The sequence below is a fragment of the Antennarius striatus genome, chromosome 24 (genome assembly GCF_040054535.1).
Source record: "Antennarius striatus isolate MH-2024 chromosome 24, ASM4005453v1, whole genome shotgun sequence".
NCBI lineage: Eukaryota > Metazoa > Chordata > Actinopteri > Lophiiformes > Antennariidae > Antennarius > Antennarius striatus.
Genome location: NC_090799.1, coordinates 4,629,190 through 4,652,857, shown reverse-complemented (window position 1 = coordinate 4,652,857; position 23,668 = coordinate 4,629,190). Strand labels below are relative to the sequence as shown.

The 23,668-nt window shown below is 41.5% G+C and overlaps 2 protein-coding genes and 1 long non-coding RNA gene across 12 annotated transcripts in view; all 3 read right to left on the bottom strand.

Moving 5' to 3' along the window:
- Positions 1 to 137: 137 nt before the first annotated feature.
- LOC137591316 (probable ribonuclease ZC3H12C) lies at positions 138 to 13,491 on the bottom strand. 2 transcript variants are annotated; one of them, XM_068309235.1, is made up of 6 exons: positions 13,370 to 13,491; positions 5,819 to 6,704; positions 5,576 to 5,715; positions 5,259 to 5,493; positions 5,029 to 5,135; positions 138 to 4,347 (listed from the first exon to the last, which is right to left on the bottom strand). In XM_068309235.1, the coding sequence occupies exons 2-6, from the start codon at positions 6,634 to 6,636 to the stop codon at positions 2,756 to 2,758; spliced, it is 2,892 nt and encodes a 963-aa protein (XP_068165336.1). In that variant the 5' UTR covers positions 6,637 to 6,704; positions 13,370 to 13,491; the 3' UTR covers positions 138 to 2,755. The 2 variants fall into 2 exon arrangements, with proteins under 2 accessions (XP_068165336.1, XP_068165337.1); XM_068309236.1 differs by lacking the exon at positions 13,370 to 13,491 and adding an exon at positions 10,706 to 10,846.
- Positions 13,492 to 16,148: 2,657 nt separating this feature from the next.
- On the bottom strand, positions 16,149 to 18,884 carry LOC137591617 (uncharacterized). The gene is made up of 3 exons (XR_011034675.1): positions 18,837 to 18,884; positions 17,060 to 17,682; positions 16,149 to 16,963 (listed from the first exon to the last, which is right to left on the bottom strand). It is a non-coding gene; the product is annotated as an uncharacterized lncRNA (long non-coding RNA).
- Positions 18,885 to 21,022: 2,138 nt separating this feature from the next.
- Positions 21,023 to 23,668, bottom strand: part of LOC137591121 (mitogen-activated protein kinase kinase kinase kinase 4-like) — a 31,303-nt gene continuing 28,657 nt past the window's right edge. For all 9 annotated transcript variants that reach the window (XM_068308887.1, XM_068308892.1, XM_068308889.1 and 6 more), the window contains one exon: positions 21,023 to 23,468. In XM_068308887.1, the coding sequence (XP_068164988.1) occupies positions 23,385 to 23,468 (84 nt within the window). In that variant the 3' untranslated portion in view covers positions 21,023 to 23,384. The remainder of the gene's footprint in view (positions 23,469 to 23,668) is intronic.

Here is a 23,668-nt window from a genome sequence, read left to right as displayed (position 1 = left end):
CTTAGAAGACAACCTTACTTAAAATCCCATTCATCAAGCTTTTAATTAAAAGGTGGAACTTCATAAAATCTACACACTATTGGTAACTCTTGCAATAAATATTTTTTTAAACGATTTTTGGTCTGAACATCAAAAAAGTTTTCAAGTCAACAGACCCCACAGGTTTTACAGCAATACTTTGTTTAATGAACAAACACAGATACAGGTTGATATTACATTAGCTTCTCTATTATTCTACTGGCAAAATGCAAATATAAAACAGGGCTCTCAATAGATGGAGTGTACTGGTCTGTAAGCAGTATAATATCTACAACACAAGTAAAGGTATCTTTATGGTTTCCATTTTCACTGTCTGGATGCACTAGTAAAGCAATTCTTTTTATGAAATGTGGGATTCTTTTACAAACATGCTGAATGATCAAGCATAGAATCAGATAACAATCCTATTAGACTTTATATTAAATGTCACAGGAGGGCCTTGTTGTGAAATCAACACTAATACACTCAATAAAACATTAAGGAGCAGAAAAACAAGCGAGTTTTGTATAAATAATCCTGTAGCTAATTTAACAGCTAGCATCATGAAACGGCTATGTACAAAACAATAATTAAGCATAACATGCAGAAACAGAACAAATCAAAACATGCATAACAGTTCGCTGAACATAGTTCAGAGTATTGGATGTGTCATAAGCACAATGCCATGAAGAGGCATTACTTTGGGCCCACGCTCAGGGGCCACGCTGACACACGGTGCCAGGAGGCCAGAGAGAAGGCGCTTCTTCAATACACACAAAGGTTCTCTCAGCAACAGCATGTGTTATCGAACAGTTTGTCGTCACCTGTATAATGGGACGACGTTGGACAGGAAACACACCAGTAAGCTTCCTGTGTTAACCTGTGCTGAACTATCGGACGAGTTTACTCTGTAGACTTTAATTCCTTGGCGGCCATTTTGAAGTTTTTATACATCTTAGCCTGCTGCTACTCTAATATATTACTGATTGATAAAATAACAATATCACTTCCCAAAAAATATATATTGATCAAAATTAAACATTTAAATTTATCTCAAAAGTACAACATAGCACAGTTTATAACGAATGCTAATTAAAAGGTTTAGCATTTCAGTAAATAAAAGTGCATCCTAGCATGGAACAGGTGGGTATAATAATGCTAGGAAATGTTAGCATTAGCTAAGTAAGTGCTTCAGAAATAGTTTGTGTATTTTTTTTTTATGCTGCCACAATGTGGCCAAATAACAAAAAAAATATCTTAGAATATCAAAAAGAACAAGCTAGCATGTTAGTAGCGTAGCATTCAAAATGGCCACCATAGGATAAAGCGCCGACTCATTTCTAATTTCTTTTTAATTGGTGAACATGGTTGGGGTCTATCCATTCAATTTTAAATCTTAATAGAAAAAAATGTTTTTATTGATTTTTATTATATAAAATCAATTTTCTGTTATTTCAGGCATAAAACTTCACAGCACATTCCTTTAAATGATAACTTAATCGATAACCAAGAAACCTTTAAATGAAGTGACCCCAACCTCACTAAAAACAAGCCTGTTCACTTCTGTTTCCAAACGGATAGCTGATTGGTAAATCAAGTTATATTTGAAATGACTTCATCCGAGTTATTGCGGAAAATGGGGGTACATGTACACCGACATCAAAGTCGTGATACCTAAACATAGTAGGCACACCACTCCTTTGGTTGTGTAATAATTGTCTCACAGCAATTCCCACAACATTAAATGTCGGAACATCTCGACTGGAAAGTAACTTGTCACCGTACTTCATCATATATCAATACATCCAGAGTGTTTGAACGAGATCAATGAGTCCATGTACTGTATATAACATCAGCGACTTAGTTCATGATACAATTTGTATCAAACAAGGTTTTCTCCGTTTAGCATGGATTCAGCCGGGATCTGCTACAGACGAAAGTGGGCGCCGTTAAATATATTTACAATTAATAAATGTTGGGTTTACTGCGCCCACGCATTTCCTGTCCGTAGCAGACGCCAGAGTCGACCCAAAATAAAGGTCCAGAGAGAGAGAGAGAGAGAGAGAAAAAGAGAGATGTCCCTTACTAAAACTAAGGTACACACGACAGGGTCACCCATCTCTACAGCTACAACTCTGACCAAAACACTGGTGTCATTTGGAACGAGATGATGATCTCTGACACCCACTTTTATCCAAGTGGAAAACAAACCCACAAATGGCGGCACAATACACACAAGGAGTAATATAATACATCGACTTCTGCAAAGTGGCTTGAAAACTGTCACGTGATAACGGAGTACCTGACGGAAATGTGTGACTACTTCTTTTCTAGTCATGATGAAGAAAATCCCATCCATTTTTTATGTGTGTAAAGCATCCATGCTTTACACACACATATTTTTGACTTGCAAGCTCAGTCATGAAGCAGATTAAACGCGAATCTTGAGGTATTACTGTATTTGTAAGGTATGAAGTTGAAACTGAAGTATGAAAACTGAAGTTATGATCTGGCTGTCGAACCAAAAAAAAAAAAAGCCTTTCAAATGTGACTTATCACAAGTCCCACATGTGATGTGTGAAAATATAATAAGCCACAAAATAAATAAAGGCATAAAGCATTCCAGTATTACGTTCTCCAAGTAAATCCAACTGCAAATTCCAGTTTGTTCTGACACAAAATTGCCTACAATGACTTCTAATACCTTCAAATATAGGATTAGGTTTCCCTTAATCCCTCAGTAACCTGTCTGAGCTTTCTCTGCGAGGATGGCGGCTGCCAGCTGCTGGGGGTCCGTGATGTGGGGGCTCCTGGCCATCACTCGGCTGACCAGGTCTGAAGGGAAGATGTTGCACAGGTTGACGTACACCTTCTCCCTCACGTCGCCGTAGCGATTGTGTGCGGGAGATTCTGGGTGCTGTGGCATGTAGGAGGGAGGAGGAGGAGGAGGGGGAGGAGGGTGTGAGGGCATTGAAAGGTGAGCGTTGTGGGGGGGGTATGGGGGGAGAGCGGGGCTGGATGGATGAGGAGGAGGGGGGAGCGAAGAACGGGATGAAGGCAGCGGGTGGTTGAAGTAATGTGTTGGGGACGGGTGTAGTGCCGGGTGAGGGGGGTGGTGCTCGGCGTAGCTCTCCTGTGACCAGTGGGGGGCGTGCCAGGGGGGCTGGCGTGCTTCTGGCGGGTTGTCATAGGCGGACGGCTCGTACCTGGACGTTGACAGAGGAGAATGTCTGTAGTAAGCGTCCCAGCTGGGCGGAGCTTTGGCCCGGTGGTGGTGGTGTGATGACAGGTGTTCGTACAGGTGCGAGTCCGACACGCTCTCCGCTCGTGTGGGGGCCAGGCAGCGCCCGAGGGGGGAGCCAGGGGTGTGGGGGTTGGACTGGGGCAGGGAGTGGTAGTCACCCGGGCAGCTGGAGCGTGCAGCCAGCGACTGATGCTGGAGATGAGGGGGTAAAGGGTAAAGAGGGCGTTTTGGGGGAGCCTCTGGCGGAGGGGGGTCTTGGAGGGGGTGTCCACGCGTCAGATTCAAGTGGTAGCTGTGTACTCCAGAATTAGACGAGTGGCTGTGTTGGATGTTTGTGTAATCAGCCGGATGAACGCCACACAGGTCGTGGTTTGACGGGGCGTGATGGGGGTACAGCCGACTGTGGGAACCAACGAAATGAACGCCGTCTTCCAGCAGCATGTCTGGGGGGCAGCCGGGACACGGCCTCTCGCCGTAGGAGTCGCAGCTGCTGCCGCAGCTCACGCTGCTTTCGCTCCCGCATTCGGACCCCGTGGAGCCCATGGAGCCCAGACGGAGGTCTGTGTCGTTTGGGAAGCGACAGTCCGGACTGCGTCTGGACGAGAGGCTCAGGCCAGAGTAGGCGCGAGTCACCGAGTAGTAGCTCAAGTCTGGAGACTCGCAGTGAGGGTAAAGGTCATGGTTGGGTGCTGGTAGACTGTGAGGAGTCCCCGCTCTGGAATGTTGATCCTGTGGAAGACTAAAACCGGATGGAGGGCCACATTCTGGGGTGGGGGACATGGTTGTGCTGACACACATACTCTTCTGGACCTCCGTTCTCCCTTTGGTGAGAAGTTTCTCCTCGGCGTCGCTGTAGGACAGAGCTCGGATGCTTGGGTCTGACTGCCTTTTCGGAGCGCTTTTCTTTGCCTCGATGCTCCCAGCAGGAACACTGTGGCTTTTCACCAGCCCAGCGTCCCCCTGGGCTTTCGTTGGGACACAGGTCTTGGCACTGGCACGCAGCTCATCGGCCACAGCTCGCTGAGGCTGGGCGCCTCTCTCTGGGTGGTAGTACTTACACTTGTGGCCGTAGGTACATTTCTTTCCTGTAGCAAAAAGATAAGAGGTCTCCGTTTCACTACATGATCCATTTAAAGAGGCACAAAACAAGCGTTGTGTAACATTAGTCAGCATGTGAATCACAATAATTCAAGTCAACCCTAAAATGTTTACTGACATGCCTCGACTTACATCGTTCATTGGTTCCTGGAGATGTGACGGAAGGCGAAAAATGACGCACGTCGAAATAACTTAAAATTAACCGAAAAATTCCCAGTTCTGTACTTTATTTATGAATGCATTTCCAACAATATTTGGTTAATATGGATTTATTTTAAGCTCGAACAAATTTTTATTTTTTAACATAGTACAGAAAAAATGTCACCCGCAATATGGAAGAACTCGTCTTTGTCCAGTTCTTCCACATTGCAGGTCACGGGGGCTACTAATGATATTCTATGTAATATATAACATGATATTATGTGCTCATAATGATTTACAAGTGATTTTAAGATACTATATTTTTGGCAGACAGATGTTAAGTCGAGCAAAATGCTTTTCTTCTGAAAACCAACGTATAATCGAGAACGACATAACTTGAAACGACGTAAACCGAGGTGTACATGTGTAGTAAAAAGTCTGATTTGCATTTTTTAGCATTAGTTTGTTCTTTAATATGTGAAAGAGGAAGAAATATCTCAGAGTCTCCTTTGTATTATTGTTCTCACCGTATGGACATGGCTGTTTCTTCTGCTCAGGCATGACGGCTCTTTTTCTGAGGAAGTTGTCTAAGCTGGGGCCGTGACGGCCAAGAGGGTCGTCTGGGGGCATGAATCTGTGACACAGGAAGGAATTGAAAGGACAGGTTGAGACTGTTTTGTGATTACGATTTAATGGACAGTGACAGTTTTAAGGCTGGTGCAGATTTTTTTTCTTTTTTCCATATCATGCTACTTACTTGTCATTGACAAAGGAATACATGAGCAGCCGCTCATCGATGAATTTCTTCCACTCTGGCTTTTCATTAGCCAGGTCTCTGTAGTTGTCGTTGGAGACGATGATGCCATCTGACTCATAGGCCAGCTTGACTATGAAGCGGTCGTCATAGCAAACAACACGCCGACCTTGGACGCGCCGCGAAGGAGTGAAGACCAGGATCTTTTCCTTCTCTAGGCGACGCAAAATCTCCTGATCTGTGTGTGTGGGTGTTAGGATATGGCTGAGAAAAATTCTGCTCTTGAATATGAGGATGTGTCAAAATATACCTGTACTGACCAGTTATCGGGGCATCAGGACGGGACTGTTCTTTCCTCCATGCGGGCACAAACACTGTGATGTCATGATGGCCGCGCTCCAGGAACCAGTCTACAGCCAGCTGGATGCCCTGGCAGGAAAACACTTCTTTGTTCCCATGGCTGCAAGAGATAATCAAGAAACAATTAACATTTACAATGTGAAATAGGTCCATAGACCAATCAAGGACGGTCTACTTTAAAACCGACCCCATAAACCACGCACCTCATCGCTACATTACTGCCGTCCACCACTATTGGTCGCAGGTTGTCCTGGTCACAGAGAGTCTCCGACGGACACGGAGAGTCTGACCTCTGGCTGTCCAACAATTCCGAACATCCGCAAGAGGAAGAGGAGGATGAAGAGGATGAGGTGGAGGCTAGAGTTCGAGGAGGCTGCTCGCTGTCTGACTTGGTGCCCAGTTTGACCAGTTCTCCCAGTATGTCGTTGATGAGGGTGTTGGGGCCGAGCTTGGACAACACCAGTCGTACGGTCTCTTCAGAGTAGCCCAGCTTCAGGGCGAACTCCAGCTTCGCCTGGTATTCCTTCCCACTGGCCCCAGACGCTGGTTCTGATGTGGAGGGATTGGACGGAGGATCGGGTGGACGGTTACATGGGGAGCTGGGTGAGGAGTGGACAGGGGCGTCTTCTTCTTGGTTTGAAGAACACTGGGATGGGGGTTCAGGAGGACCCTCAGTACCCAAGTCAACACACTGGGTCCTACAAAGCGGTTGGTGAGCGTTCTTAGTTGGAGTAAAGCCTTCTTCTCCTTCATTTGGGTTGGAACCGCTGACAGCGGTGGTGTTTGATGACGGTGCCAGGTCGCTCTCTGCATCAGAACCGGCATTTTCTTCCACTACGGTTGGTGGAGGGGAATCAACAGTGATGCTGTTGTTAGTGCTCTCCCCCTGCTCCTCCATAGCAGGGGGCCCGACAGCACCGCCAGCCTGCCGGTCTGGCCACGCTACATGTAGGTACTCCAAATCCAACACCAGGTCAAGGATGTGGCCTGCTCCTGCCTCCTCATGGTCCTTCTGGCCCATGGATCTGTCACAGACATCCAGCACACAGGGCCAGCTGCTGCCCCCCTACGAAGCTCGACTCATCGGTGCTTGAAGGGACAGACAGCAGAATGATGTATGAGACACAGACAATACTGGGCAATAAAAGCAGTTCCGCTCACTGGGGGATAATGGTCAATATAATGCGACGTAAATGTGTTAATACTGTAATTTCCTAACTATTAATTACCTCTGAATATAAGCTGCACTAAATTTTAAAAGAATTTTTTTTACGCATATATAGGCTGTATAGGCCACAGGTGTCCAGTGTTGAGATATTTACACAGAAACAGATAAGTTATTTTAATTGTGTATTGTGAACATGAGATGTGAGATGAACATTTAGAATTAACGATTTTTATTTTAGCAAGGTCTGATGTCACATCTTTGCTTATGCTAATTCTTCTGCCGACATGACTGACTTGTTGTTTAAACTGCCTCTGACAGCCTGACACAAAGCTGATGGGGCCTCCTCTCACCTTAATTAATGGACTCCCGCGTTTTTTAAAGTCTGGTGTGTTTTTATTGCGCCATGTCACATCAGATTAATTTAAGGGGGGACGGCGGGTGAACCATTTAAAAAATAAAAGCCAGAAAGCCGTTGGCGCTGGGGCAGACAGCCCATCCCCCTCCACATCGTACCTGCTAACTCAGACCCATATGCTTCTTCACAATGGGATGGCAGAGTCACTCATTAAAACGCTGAAGCCACCAAAACAACCAAAGTGCCCCATACAGGGAGATCTGGTTAGGCTAATCTAACTGATCTCAGAGGGGGTTTGGGAGCATTTTAAAAGTTAATCTGAGATCATGAAACTAGTAAATTCATCTCTGGAAAGAGATTGGTGTGTTTTGACCAAATTAAATCTGGATGACATTTATGCTCACTGACATGGTTGAAAGCATCTGTTGGGAATAAAAAAACATTGAAATGTTTTTTTATTTCGCAGTGATTAACAGACTTTTCTGTTTGTTGAAAGATGAAACAAAATTAGGAATTTCTCCAAATGGATTCACACTGACGTTGCCTGTAGCACTTTCATCCCGTTTGGACTTCAGCTTCTTACAAACAAGAAAAAACGACAAGCTCGTGTTATCTGGACTAAACAGATGATGGAAAGGGAAGTGACTTTAAAGGAGGAGGTGGGGGGTGCATTATGAAAAGAGCTGCCTAGCAACGTGGCTGAGCTACTGTTGCTAAGCTACAGCTATTGAAAAGCATTCTCCCTTCCAAATGCCAAGAACGGGTATTCAGCCGGCGACCCGCCTTCCACACAGGCGTCCTGCAAAAGGTCTGATGTGGGTGGAGGGACCGGCGTAAGTGTGCCTGACTGCCAACTCACCCCATCCCCTCAGACGGGGACAGAACCTGCAGGAGGATGAACCGGTGTGGGCGTTGATGGTGTCCCTGAGCACAATGTCTGCCTCACGGTGACTCACACCGCTGTGGGGGCAACTGGGAACATTTCATGCACACTCTAACCGCTAGTCTGAGCTGACACAGCTGTTCTATGTGTCCAGTTCAATTTCTCTAAAGTCTGACATCACCCAGCAGAAACGTGTGTAGATATGACATCACAGTCTGATCAAGGAAGCAAACAGATGCAGATCATCGCTCATCCAACAGCAGTGAATGTAAAAATATAGTTTTCAAGACAGAAAATTACTATAAAACTAATTGTTTTAGTCTAGTTTTCAGTCTAGTCCAAACTATGTCACACAAATCCCTAAAAATAATAGTAGAGATATACCTCAGCTTACGTAATTTTTTGTTACACTGTGTTCAATTATACATTGGTTTTAAAATAAAATGCATGCAAAAATTAAAATTTTACATGATTTTACTCCACTTTACATCTATCTGCCAAATACTGGAATTGTACAATCAATAGTAAACCATTAAAAGCACATACTGTACAATAAATAATAATATAAACATATTATTAGCCCATAGCAACCCGACAATGCTGAAGAAGTGGCTGAAGACAAGGCGTCAATGTTTTTGTTATATATTAAAAAAAATTAATTTAATTGTTTGTAAGCTTAAAAGAGATTTGTGTTCTTCAACTATTATTGAAAAATACATTCATAAAAAAAAGTACGGGAAAGAACTGGGAGTGGTTATTTTTGGTTTAGCCCGATTAAGTTAATTTGACTTATGTTGTTTTTCGACTTGCGTCACGTCTCCTCAAACAAATTGATGACGTAAACCTAGGTTTGCTTTGTAAATAAGGTTTAACTGGAACAAACTAGCTACTAAACTTAATATGCTGATACTATCGATAGTACAGTATTTTGACACAGCAGCCCCATGGGCGAGCCACAGGGACGGCATGAATTACACAGGTCGAGTCCTAATTCAGAATAATATTTACAATTTTCTCCTGTGTAATAAATAAAATATACCGCAGCTCCACGCTTAGGGGTGGGTTCAAAAGACAGTCCCTGGAACTATTATTGATTATAGATTTGTTCCGGTTAGTCAAACTAAACTGAAAATCAACAGGTTGTCTGGTAAAAAGAAATAAAAATACAATTGTTATCTGTATCTCATACAAAACTTGTTGGGTCTGCAAAATTCGGACTCAAAATGCAAATTTTTAAATACAGTAATAGGTTTGTTGTGGTAAATGTTTATCCATTCCAAAATCGCTACTGCAAAAATGTGTTTTACCCTCTGAAACTGAATCCAAAAAATGAAGAAACTGAATATATAACTGGTTGCAACTGGATTTTCTAAAATTAAATCAGTACAAAAATTGACAATTTCCAGAATTTCAACACACGAACGAGCATGTAATCACAAAATAATAGAGAATAGGTAGGTCTGTAAATAACAAATTTTCTTTGACAGAAATCACATCTTCTATTCAGAACTTCTTGCTTTCAACCAGTGGAAGCTTGTCTTGTCACATAAACGCCATTTGATATTTCAGTCTTGAAAAAAAAATATTTTTGTCTAAGTAGTATGATGGCAGGAATATATAGTGTTTAACGTGTGCTCGAATCAGGATTTGTCTTAACGGACCAACTGCATCACGCTGCTTCCCCACCTCCAGTCCCAGTGGGTGCATCTTTCAAACAGCAGCAACTTCCAGGGAGGCAGTAATGAATATGTAACATAGCGCTTTGTATAGGGGGAGCCTTGTGGAACTGGTGTGTGTGCGTGTGTGTGCAGTTGGTGAGGGTTTTGGGTTTGCCGGGTGGTGGGGGTCGGTGGACGTCTGGGGTGTCTGGTACTGGAGGGGGCTGTCTGGTGCTTTATCACTGCATGACCGGCACAAGCGCCAAACTTATGCTAAAACTAGTTTGTGTCAAATTTGTGTCAAAGGACACCCCCCCCCCCACTACCAAAACCTCAGTTTGTGTTGATGTGTATCGACCACACCCAAAATTCGACAAGTTGTTGAAGTTCAAATGTCCCTAAAGATGTAAAAATGGCAAAACTGAAGAAACAAATACTGAGATACACACCTTAAGGACTCCTCTGATGGGGAAATTAATATGAAGGGTGAATACAGTGTGTGTGATCGGTTGTGTGATATTCACAAGAAGTGCTTCTCCTCCACGCACACACACACACACGTACTCATCTACACAAATTTAAGAGCGCAAGCATAAATACACAACAAGAAACACACACTTTCCAACGCTAATATCAATACCCATAACTCCACCTGCTGTCTGCTCTGACCAACCACCACCATCAGCTTCACAGCCACATGGATCAATAGAAAACTCAAATTTCAGGGGGGGTCTAGTTCAGTGAAACTGGTTTGGTATACAGCTCAGATCCAGCTGAGACAGAAACTGGGCTACACCTTTGCCACTTGTTAACATAACCTGGACAGGCCTTTCAAACAGAAGGGAGTCCACTAACTCAGTTAACCCAGCATGGAAGTGACATAGAATGCAACAACCTGGCAACTTATTGCAGCAGTAGCAGGGTCAGCGTATCACTTTCCTTTTAAAATGGAAACCGCAGCAAAACAAAATTTAAGTTGTTTACAAGCTACAAAAGATTTGCAGACAACTGAGACCTGTATCTTACCTGACATGAAAAGATGTCTGAACAATGAAGAAATGAAAGCAGGTTAGCTCATTTCAACATTTTTTAATCCTTGAAAGTCAGACTTGGTAAAACACTGCAGGTGCAATGAGGGAAAGTCTAGAACATCCCAGAGCGGGTAACATCCAGGGCTGCAGGTCCACCTCCAGAAAGATGCCTCCGTCCTCTCTATGTGGGTTTCCTCGAAAGTTTATCTTTTTTTTTTTCCACAGAAGCAGCCAAGTCGGACAATGAGTAGCAGAACAGATGGACCAACAATGTCTGCCATTCCCTCGTCTAGAGTGGTTGCTTCTCCACCAATCAGAACGCAGCAGCCTCACAATGAGGCGCAACGACTAGAAGCAGGAGGAGGAGGGGAGCGGCTGTGGGCGAATGCCTGCAACACAGTTTCCCCACGGCACGCGTACTCAACACACACCAGCACACACACTCCTCCCCTCAGCCTGAAAGGGCTTCCCCTGTGTGGCCGATGAATCAACGAGGGGTGGGCGGCTGAACAATAGAGCCGCACAATGGGAGGCTGGGGAGGGCAGCTGCAGGGTGAGGGCTGCTGCGATTACCGCCCGGGGCAGCAATGGAGAACACCTGGCCACAGAGCACCACAGTCACTCTCCCCTTTTTGTGTTGGAGTTGGGGGTGGAGGGGGTTGAAAACAGAGAAAGGACCACGGCTGGCTAAAAAGATGAGCGTAACCTTTAAGAGAGTGCAAGAGGAAAAAGGAGAGTGTGGCTGGACTGAAAAGAGAAAGGACAAGCATGGAGGGGCAAGGGACATCAAAAAGTTCTACGCCCCAATGAGGAAGAGCAGGAGACATGTTTCTCATTGTTGCAGCACACTTAGGGCAGATGACTCGGAAGCACAAATATCTGCCTTTCTGTCAACAGGATTGAAGAACCCGATGAACAAACAACTCAGACAACCTTAATGTTAATAACCAAACTACAGCTGGATGGATTCATGGCCTCGACTTTTATTATCAATTTTTTTTAAATCTCCAATCATAAGTCAAAGAACAATATTTGAGCGGTCAACACAACCTTAAGCCATGTTCTCTATCTTAAGTCAACAGTGGATCGTAAAGTGAAGACGGTTTGGTGAAAGAAAAAATAGTTTTGGTTTTATTCTATTTGCATGTTTACACAGAAAAGTGCAAATTCTTGTTAATAATTGTAACAAAGTAGTTACGATTTCTAAAATCCAAAAAGTGAATTAAAAAAAGGAAAAGTACCAAAGAACAACTCCCCAAGAGATGTTTGTATAAAGTTTCATGAACATTTTTTAGTTATATATGTGAAACTTAATTTGTAACCATGCAAATAAAAAAATACAAATTAAGGACAAGTTACAGATGGATTGCTTCCTGATAAATGAAGCTAAGTGCTGATCGGTGAGTGCTATAAAAATTACTAGATGTAACCTGAGCTCTTGTCCAGCACCGCCACAAAGTCTCGTGGAAATCATTTCATTAGTTTTTAAGTAAAAACTAGAAATGGTTGTGGTTTAGTAACCTGGAGTAAATAGGTGCATATTTAACTCTGCAGATTTATGAGATAACAACCACCTGAATAAATAAGAACGTCTGAGTCAACTTGCAGCGTCAGATAAGGGCAATACAACAGCTGACCAACTGCACATGTATCCCAACACCCCAACAGAGACGCCCCTGTGTGTGTACCATCTGTCAGAGTAAACAGGTGTGTGTTGCTCTCGACAACTGCAAAAGCAACAGGACGATTGTGTTTCTCTTTAGACAGAAGCTGCAGAATTCACTTTAGCTGCAGACACTTAAAAGAACACACAAACCAGAACCCAAGATCTTAATGCCTTTTAGTAATTTTTATCCGCCTTATATTCATGAGGTGGATAAAAATAGAAAAATAATCCATTTGTTTTACCTTTTGCTTCCAAACCTCCAAAGATATCTATTCTATACGGATTCTTTAAAAAAAGAGTAAATACTGTACTAACACATCAGAAGCTTGGCGTTGGGTACGTTAGGTGATTTTCTTTCAAAAATTAACTGATGTGCAAAACAGCATCTGATTAATCACAATTTTCATCATTTTTTCCAGCTTTCAACTGATTCGCATGGATTATCTGATCCAGGTCGATGCAACAAAAAGAGACTTGCTGCCCTTTGACCTCTCTGCCCTGTCTGCTGACCCTCAGTGCACTGAAAACACACAAAAATAACCAGTATGGATTAAGACATATCATGGCAACACTCACCATGTTGAACTTAAACATGAACTTTGACCCTCAAGGTCAGCGCTTGGTCAACACAACACGGAACAGGTGGAAACAGGTAGACTTCATCAAATCATCCGGGAACAGGCAACTAGTGGAAACTGTGTTGCTCAGGCCTCCTTCACTCCTTCAGCGTAAAACCTCAACAAACCTTCGTTTATTTTATTTAATTTAAATTTAAGCCAAACTGGCAAGAAAAGGAAACAGCAACCTCATTTGTGTCTAAAATTGCGGCTACAATTTAAAGAAACTATTTAATGGGTATCGGGGTGCGCGCAGGGGAGTGCGCGGTCACCGCAAACCAACACCGTCACGACCTCTCCGCAGCTTTCACCCACGCCACCCGGTAGCTCGTCCGCCCGACCAGTCCGCTCCGCTGACACCGGTCACGGTACTCACCTGTCCGGGGCCGCCGCTGGACCCACGCGTCTTGTTCGGTTATGATACGCACAAATGTTCCCCAGTCATCCTGACGCTAACAGACATCCAGCTGGTTTGCAGCGTGACTAAAACGAACTGCGTCAAACAGGAAGTAGTAAAGTTACTTCCGCTCAGATGGACCTTCAAAGTAAAAGCACGACGGGTGATTATTTTGGAGCTTGTTACGGAGATGTCAGGGACTCCTTCAGAGTTCGATTTATAAATCTAATCGGCAGCATGCACTCATGTTTCGGATCGTATGGATAGTAATCGTTATCCTGTATTGTAGTATTAGTTAATAGAAGTCAGAGAATTTCAATGATAGGTTAGAAATCTCGAAATCACAAAAAATAATAAATTCCAATTTTCTTCAATAAATATTTAGACAAATGCTTTATGCATTTGAATGCTCAGGAGTTTTGTTTTGTTTCTTTTTTTGTTTAATTTTTCTCGTGTATTCAAAGATAAGAAGGGATATTTGTCCAAATCAACTATTACCTTATTCTCTTATCCAGGAGGTGTGTGCTTGATTACAAAACACAGAACTGGAAAATATTTCAAGCACTTGCTCATCATCTGGTCTTCATCCATTTCATTTTGAATTCTTCAATCATGGATTCAGATTCAGTAGCTGAGTAAACTTTTGTCGTAGCCTTTGACCATTTCTTGAGGTAAATCACTGAAATGATTTACCTTCAGTTTGAAACAAACTGAATGACTTCAGGTTTTCAGAAAAAGATGGCGTAACGCATCATCACTGGTCTCTCTCCTCTGTTTTCTTCTGATCGCCCCAATAGCTTTGTAGAAGATTGGGATTTTGCCCTGGTGATATTCAGTACAATCTTAATGATTCCATGAAATGAAACCAGGAGTCACACTCCTAGTCTTAGTTCAGAATGTTTGCTTCCCTCTCAATTTAGAATTTCTAACATTTAATCTCACATTATCAGTTTTGTAATGTAATGTTGTGATTGGGCGCTTTTGTGCAGGAATGTATTGCAAACATTTATAGGACTTAGATACTTATTTGAAATGTGTTTTCTGCAACATAATGACTTACCCTTGGAACACGATGGTAAGAGTCAGCGTGCAGCCACAAAAAAGACAACAATTCACTTGTTAGTTAATGCTAGATGTCCGGAGACATCTCTTGAAGTAGGGGAGAGTGTAGTAGGTTGAAAATCAGTCGTAGTAGGAAATAAGCACCCTGATATTTTTATTTATTTTATTTTATTTATTTATTTATTTTATTTTCTTGAGTTACAATAGCAGGGTGACCAGAAGGCAGTTACACCGCCTGATCGGAGGGGGGCGCTCGCGCGCTCCTTGTGGATCAAGGGGCGTGGCCTGTTCGCAAGCTCAACCTGGCGCGAGCCAGTAATTACTAATTAAAGGGCGCTGGCTTGTGAAGACGCAGAGCGTGTGTGCCTCGTTATTGATCCACAGGTAGGGTAAAAATACATAATAACCCTCCAGGTGTGTGTGTTTGGAATGACAGTGATGGATGTAGTGTTTGCTGTGTAGTTAATTGTGTTTCTTCCGAGTGTATGAATGCGGTTAGCATGCTAGTTTGCGTCCCTCTGCGGTGAGTATGACGTCGTTACGTTAAAATAGTTGTTCCATCCCGCTTCAAAGCGGTGATGTGCTGCATTTGTTAGCTTAGGTAGTCCACCAAATATCTTTGCAACCGTAGCAGATAGAAAGATGAAACAAAAAGCAGATTTCTCGGGCGGCAAAGGGGATAAAAATGAGATGATGACCTTGGGAAAACTAGGTCAAGGTCAAATTTTAACTTTTGTACACTCAGTACTAGCTTTGATCTTTGATAATATGCAAGTAGGTCAGGGTAAAACTTTGAATTCAGGGTTGTCGCGGGATGTTGCGGTCTGTGACTGCATTGGTTCTTGTTTTATATGAATTTGATATTTTGGTTTTCTTTATATTTCAGTGATTTAATCACCATCACGTCCGGCGAATGCTGATCTACCAGAACCAAAAGAGACTGAGCTGAGTCCAAGTCAATTAACGACAGTTGCGAGCTCTATTGAAGATGACGGTGTAACCCGTAGCGTTGATGATCTGAGTGAACCAGAGCTGATTGTTGACTACATGAGAGGTGAAAAGTTGAGAAACCTGGAGCATGAAGGCCTGGCCCAGCTCCACTTCGCCTCCTCCAGACTACAACCCTCCAGATGAACCTCCAGCGACACCGACCACCAACACCCTCCACCCACCCAGTGAACAGCCAGGTCCCGCCTCTCTCACCGCGGGATAAGGATGTCCGTCCAGCTGCAGAGGACAGAGACACTTGCTTCCATCACCTGCAAAAAGACGCGGCAGCACAACACCCAGGAACTGTTTCTCTACAGCATCAAACAAGTCGCTCACGGCAGGTGCAGGTGGTGCTCCCATGGCAGAGGGAGTCAGTATTCTAGTGTTGGAGACCAGGTATTGAGGTCTAAGGATGTTGCTGCTCTGCTCCCATGCAAAGAATTTAAGTTACATGGTGGACAAATCAGTGATGTTGGTTCAGTGATGTTTTCTGCAACTTTTGTAGACAAATAGATGAAGGGTTGCAAGAAGGTTTTACTGAGTCAGAGGTATTTCACACGGAGATTAAGGTGACAAAACCTGGTACATTCAGAGAAATGTTAAATAATCATGTGGTGCTTATTTCCCAGTCCGACTTTGTTCACGCAACTGAAGTGGTTTTGTAACACTGCTATTAGAACATGTGGCTTTTTCTTTGTAACCCACTCCTAGTGAATACACTTCTAACAGGTTCGTAAGGGGCTGACGGAGTGAACTGGAACAAGCTTACATGAAAGTACACAGACATGATAACGTTTGAACTATTTTTTACTGGAACAAATGGTAAATAACAGAAAAATACAACAATTTGGCCCGTCAAAAATTATCTTTATGCTTGTTTTGTGATCTCAAAACTTCCCAAACAAAATAACTTTACCTCTTCACCAAACAGTTGAATCACTGATGCTTGTGTTGAGAATCAAACTGCTGCAAATGACAGACGGGGCTCTTGCGAGTGGATGCATTAAATAACTTGTATCTTGGTTGCTAGGGAAATGTAAACAAAAACGATGTGACTGTGATGTCACTTCTCATACACTCTGGAAATTGATCTTCCTTCTGGGTCCTCTATTGGTCAAAAGATATTGCAGTTATGTTTTCGTTTTGGGAAATGGTAAGAAATGAAAGGCACATCAAATGTGTACTTTTCAATCACACTATCTGTACAATTGTTTGTTTTGCGGTAAATTAAAAATGCATTTTCATACTTATCTGAAGGGTTACACAATATAAATTGCAGAAACAAGTCTAAAGACAAAGTCTAAATATTCAGTAGAAAGATTAATGCAGGGAATACATTTATATCCTCCTCTAGTGGCGTGCCACAAAAACAATGTTTTCTATACAAGTTATGCATTCATGACTTGTGAATTGCAGGAGCATCTAGAATTCTGTCAGGAGCTGAAGGTATTCATCGCGTCCTTTTGGCATGTGCAGCTGTTTTCACGCTGCAGTGGACTTTCGTCGTCTTGTTTTGAAACCCTGAATTTTTGAAGAAAACAATTTTTTTTTAAAAACTCGTATTTTTGCGTGCCAGTGTTGAAGCTAAGTAACTGGCATCCACACAATGATCCTCACCCTGCGATGACTTCCCTCCAATGCTCAGAATCTTTGCATTATTAATGTCGTATCCATTTAACAATACTGACATCGCTTTCCGCTTTTGCTTTAAAAGACAAATGGAAAAAATAAATATCTGAGATTTTTGCTGAAGCGTCCTAGTTAAAGCAGTGAACTGATCAACTTACCATTGACTGGGATGGTGATTTTGTGTCCATGAAGCAGTCACCGTCCATCTGACAGGGTCTTGGCTACATCTTTTTGCTTATGAAATAAGACATTGCCCCATTGAAGAAGTTGAAGATGAGCCTGTGGGTCCTGGTGAAGCAACAGCAGATGAGTTGCCCGATTCGGGAGTCAGGCCTGCAATCAAACACACAAAGTGTTGATGGCCCAAATGTGATTGCTTCCACATTTTCGATTAATCTTTTACGCAGGGTACTTTGGACACTGGTTGCATCCTGTACTGAAAAGTTTAACTTGCATCTTTGCTTCCAAGCAGAAAGTAGTTTTCTTCCTTGAGCTGCGACAGTAAATCAGAGACTTGTAAGTGCTCTTCTAGAATATCTTGACACATCTCTTGAAGGTCAGGTGGGACCTCAGTTATGGCGTTGTGCAGAAATGTTTTTTCCATGTCAGGCCTTTCAAGGAGAAAATAAAATCAAAATCCAATAAATGTATAGTCAACAAGAGTAAGCTTTGAGTATGATTGTGTAAGGCTCTATGCTTTCCTTAATTTTAAATAGGAAAAAATATCAATTTTGTAATTTTCAAATAGTATTCCTGTTTATTTTGATAATGCACTGTGTTTTAGTGGAATGACTTGGTGACCATCAAGACTGTGATGTTAGAAGATAAAAATCTACATTGCAACCTTATACTCTGTTTAGGTGATAATCTGGATGATGGGTGATTTCATGTATATGCATATGTGTGTCATTCTGGATTAAAATGAGAATTTCTCCAAACTTGATGGGCTCATTTTTTTGACACAAGGAAATGTCCCTATTTATATGAAGTAACTTTGTATTTTATGTCTGTAGAAACACTGGTATTTTTTTCCAAAAAGCCAAACTCGCACTGCACGTTTAATTGCATCGCTGTAAAGGCTGAGATAAAAAGTACAACTGTCTGTGACTTGCAGAAGCTGACCGCATCTTGGTCCAGCTGAGATATGCTTGAAACATCTGAGGTCTCTCGGACAAAGTCTGGCATATGTTTTAAATTTTTTTTTAAATGCCTCGCACACGTCTTGAAGTAGCTTTGTTTACTTTCAAAACTCATGGTTCATACTCTGATCAAGGGGTCAAATTTCAAAATCAGTGCTGGATAATGACGCATCTCAGAAATAAACACTTTCTTGATTCCAATTATTCTTGGATTACAATGTCAAGATAGGCTACTTGGGAAAACAAAATGTGCACGAATCAAATCAATATCTTTAAGATACAGAGATAACTGCCATACATCATCTTCTGGATTTTGCACTGTCACCAATTTACACAGACAGCAACTTCAAAAAATTTAAGTTCTGGATAGCTGGGCCTGAAAGTTTGGACCCCCGAGAGTTGACAGAACATGGCTTTGTGAGATAATCAAATCCTTGGTGCTGAAACTGCTTAATATGTGGGTTCAAAACTGAGTATGTGAAATATTTCTGTTTCTTGATGAAATACTTCAAGTACAGCACAACATCATAAGATAAGACACCCTCAAATATGTTGTAACCTAAACAAGGTGGGAGAGCAAGTTGGAAAACATGAAAAGACTTAAGAGCATTGAAAACAAAATTTACCCTTATGCCTTTGCTGCCTTGTTCATCTTCAGCTTGTAGAAGTTCTGAATTGTAGCTTTCAGGGGTGACTGTGGACCACAAACAACTGGGTCATCATTCTGAAATTATTTTCTTGTGATTTCAAATTATCTGCAAAAGTACTCGGAATGGCTAAAGTTTTCAGTGAACCCACCCACTGATACGTGACCCCAAATTATCTCCAGCAATACAATACACAGCCTCTTTGAATTGTTCACCACCAGGAATTCCATTTTCCTTCAGATTTTTCAAATCCGCTAGCATCTCTGATAAAACCTTGGCACTTCCAAAATGTTTTAGGCCACTCTCTTGATACAATAAGACAAGGGACATGTGATCTGTATTGGACCGCACATGTGCAAGCAGATTTGCCGCAGAAAGACTGTAAGAACTTTGTGTTTTTTCTTAGGGGATTCACATTTTCAAAGGCATCCTGGTAGAGAATGAATTTTAGGCATTCTGGATTATCAATGAAAAACTGCTTGGACTTCCAAGTTTTGACCATCACTTAGACTGTTTCATAAGATTGTTTTGACACTGAATTCCTCGATACATCTGACATACCTGTAATACAGTTTGTATTACAGGTATGTAGTATGAAAATCTCTCTATCAAATTTTCAGCATTTCCTAATTTTACCTTTTTAGGCTCTATGTATTTGAACGTGTTTTTTTTTTTAAAGTCTGAGCGCTTGAGTCTGTTGTTCTCAAGAGACGCCTGATGACAGGCCGAGAACAGATCTGAATCCTTCATGCAGTCACAGATTTTAGCAACAGACATCAACATTTAGACACGTCATTTTTCCAAAGTGAACGCGTACCAAATCGTGTACATTTTGCATCTAAAAAGAAGCTATCTGAAACTTCGCATTCAAAGTTTAAGGATTAATTATCAGTTTACCTGACCGATGCAGGCTTCCTTTTACCTGCGTGACGCGCTAAGCGACTGAGTACGCGCGTAGTCAGCAGCCACGCTCCTTCCGGATCCGTCCAGCTGTCCAATCAGAGAGCCGATCTGGACTCCACTGCTCAGTCAGTGATTAAATTCCCTCCTACTTGAGGTTGATTAAAGACAATTCAGTTAATTTATTTAAACAATAATTTGTAAATTATTGTCAGAAATATAATTTTAACATTTTATTGTCAAATTAACAGTCGTATTTGGTTGTACAACGTTTTAATGTAAAGTCCCACAATGTTGTGATGTAATTAACTATGTTGTAATTGTCTTAATTGCAGTTTATCTATGTTTAAAGTAATTTGTAAATTATACAAAAAATCTTTTCTTTTTAAACATATTCCTACAAATTAAATTAACAGTTGTATTTGGTTCAAAGTTTTACAACTTACTAATGTAAAGTCTAACTCTGCTAGGATGTCATTGCAACTAATTTAATGCATTTTGTATTAGTTTATATTTGTATAAACTCCAGAAATTTTTTGATTCTATAATAAATAACACTTGTATTTGGTTGAGTTTTACGATATATTAGTGTAAATTCCAACAGTGTTATGATGTAATTTTAACAGTACTGTGATGTTTTTTGTATTTCAGTTTATCGGTGCTAAAACTACAGTAAATTGTAAGTTCTACAAAAAAATATGATTTTTTTCTTACATCAAATTAACAGTTTGATTTGGTTTGGAGATTTGCAACATATCAGTGTAAATTACACATGGCTTTCTTGTTTTTCTATTTAGTTTTACAGTGAATCTCTTAATTCTACTGAGATTTTTTACATTGTAAATGAATGAATTGGCTACTGAATTAACATGTGTCCGGCTTTCCAGAAGTTGTAGGAACAAAACTATTACATTTACTTTAAAGTAATATTGGTTCAACCACAAACTTGTGCTTTCATTAATTTCATTTACACTACATTATGATAAATTTTTCTTTAGAACAATGTTAGGTTTTCTTTACTTTAATGCACATTATTCCAGTACAAATCAAAACGCTGTACTGTCACCTTTTAGAACTTAAATACTTATTTGGAATGTGTTTACTTTTGCCACAATATTTGGGTACAGGGTATTATTTGAATATATAATTTGAATATACCTTTTAAACTTTTTAAAATGCAAATTCTATCAAATTAATGCACTTATACTGTGGTAGGGCAATACAGTTTCAGCAGCTTGTAGGTAATTAAATGAATTATACCACACTAAATTATTTCTGAATTTAATCAATGGAAAAAAAAACTTCAGGAAAATACAGTAATTCCCATAGTACACACAGAAAGGACATAAATTAGAGAGGCATGGCAGAGAGACAATTGAAGGGAAATATGTCACCTGGCATCAGCGTGGTTGAAAACTTTTCCTCCACGCTGCGACACAGCCAGAGGCACACATTGTGCATTACGCAGGATGGAGAGGAATCAGTGAAATCACACTCTAGACTTAATTCTTAACATGAGCAAAAGTCCATTTCTCCTGTACAAAAGCATCTAAATGAAGGTACAAAAAAAAACAAACAACAAAACCGTACTATAAAATAATAAAAAACAGGGAAAAACTGCCCTCAAAATAAACCATAAATATTCATTGTGATGCACATTGGTTTAACAAAACTTCTGTAAACATTTTCAACATAAGGTGTGCATTACAATTTAAAAACCACTGCAGTTTCATACTTATCTGAAGGGTTACACTATATAAATTGCAGAAACAAGACTAATAACTAAGTCAGAGTTAAAAATGCCACTTTGTTCACGCCGACTGAAGTGGTTTTGTAACACTGCTATTAGAACGGGTGGCTTTTCCTCTTTGCCTTCCTTCCACCGTCAGACAGTGAAAGCATCTCGATCCCGTGTTCAGGTCCTCCCTTGATCAGTGATAGCATTGATCGTTACTGAACAGAGGCAAGTTCATTTCATACAGACACAAAGGATGGAGCCTTCAATATAACAGTGGAATGGATCTAACATCAAGTGACGAGCACGCCTCGCCTTGTCTGTGAATTTCAGATGCAAATGGAGGAACAGAAAACAATGACATAATTATATGATGGAATAATGATCGAGTTAATTTTATCTATCTCTTCAATTCAGCTTGAAGAAACTGCCTGTATAAAGTCCAAAAAAGGCAAAAAGAGGTCCAGTATTGAATCACAACAATGGTTCAGATTCTTCTACAGTACAAAAGGCCAAATGTCTTCAAGTTGAACGAACCTAGAGGATTTTGAGCAGCTTAAATCAGCTGGAGACCCTTCTAAGGCAACTGTTTAGCAAAAAAACAAAGCTGGAATAGTTTGAGACGGAGTAGGATGACTATGAGTGTGATGCTCAGCATTTCTTCTCAACACCTCTGGCCTATGTGCACCTTATTCCCTCAATGTCACGTCTGCCCACCGGCATCCATGCTACCTTTACGGCCACCTGCTAATTCTGAATGTCTAATTCACAGTTAAACCTAGCCCTACTTATGACCGATGTTAAAGGAAAAATCCACCCAGCTTCCAATAATGCCTCTCACATTTCTGGGTCTGTATGTGGTTCTGGTTACATGTTTGAATATTTCCAGTAGAATAAATTTGAGCCCTTGACGTTGTGACAACAGGCAGCTGAAAAAGACAAGACTGATACTAAATGAGGTGGATTTTTCCTTTAAAATCATCTATAGGTGTGTCTTGCATTATTACTTATTTATGTGCAACGAGTCACATACAAAATATACAGTGTATGAAAAACTGGGGCTAATTGTGTCCAAACTAACATGCTGTCATAAACAGGGCCACCTCCTGCCGACACGACCTACTGTAACGTGAGGCAATGTGGTGAACGCTGACAGATGCTTCTGTTAACCCTGGGAGAGTCTGTCACCTACAAGCTGTAGTTATGTACAAGCTGATATCCAGTACCCTGTATTTAATGGATATATAAAGAAGGTCCCTTAAGAAATCTTCACTTCAAGGAGGAAAAGGCAAAAAAGTGAAGACACAGAGGCAGATTTCCATGTCAAGCGTTATTTATGGGAGGAAAACTATAGCTGTGAAAGAAACGACGACATGCTTGACGTGAAAATCTACAGTGGCGGGGATAGAAGTTAATTTTTCCTGAACACAGCTACACTTGTGGTGTGGCAAATAAGCATACGCCTTCTCGGATTCGGCCATCCTATCCTCCCTGTCATTCACATGCTCAGTGTTTTCATTCAACACACATACACGATGCAAAGTTTTACTATGACACAGAAAAGTTTATCAACAGGCAACAGATTCCACGTCCTGCAGGGTGAGAGGAGGACGGGATTGGCTCAAAGGTCGAGCAGAAAGGGAATGGGGTGAGGAAAAATGACAACTTGGACACAAAGTCCCCCAACCCCAAACCCCACCCCTTTCTTTTTTCATGATTACAGTCCAATCCATAGTTTGTTTGCCCAAGCAGGTGAGAGGAGGCCTTCCCCCTCAAAAGAGATGATTCTTCAGTCGTAGCTTAAGGCTCTTCTTGATCGTCGTTGGTCATAGTCACAATCGTCGTCTGAAGGTCTCCTCTTGGTTCCAACGGCCGCTGAGGCGGATTATCAACTACCAACTCATGAGGGATGTACGTCCCAGGGTCATAAAATACACCTGGCTGGCACCTCCAGGGCGCACAGAGGCAAAGAAGACCTAGCAGACAAAAGTCAAATGAGATAAATGTGATGTCGTGATCTCCAAAAGAAAAGTCACTGTGATATTTATGTGTGAAAAATATTTAAGCCTGTGATCTGTGGTGTCAATGAATGCTCTGCTAGTGATTATCCTCACTGAACGGTTTTATCCTCGACTCCATGACAGAGTTACCACATTTGGTGACAGCAAGGAAATTA

Excerpts from the sequence above, each read along its gene's own strand:
- LOC137591316 (XM_068309235.1), bottom strand. The coding sequence starts at position 6,636 with ATGGGCCAGAAGGACCATGAGGAGGCAGGAGCAGGCCACATCCTTGAC. Across the intron at positions 5,136-5,258 it reads TATTCCTTTGTCAATGACAA|ATTCATGCCCCCAGACGACC; the intron begins GTAAGTAGCATG and ends CCTGTGTCACAG. Across the intron at positions 4,348-5,028 it reads GAAACAGCCATGTCCATACG|GAAAGAAATGTACCTACGGC; the intron begins GTGAGAACAATA and ends TTTTTGCTACAG.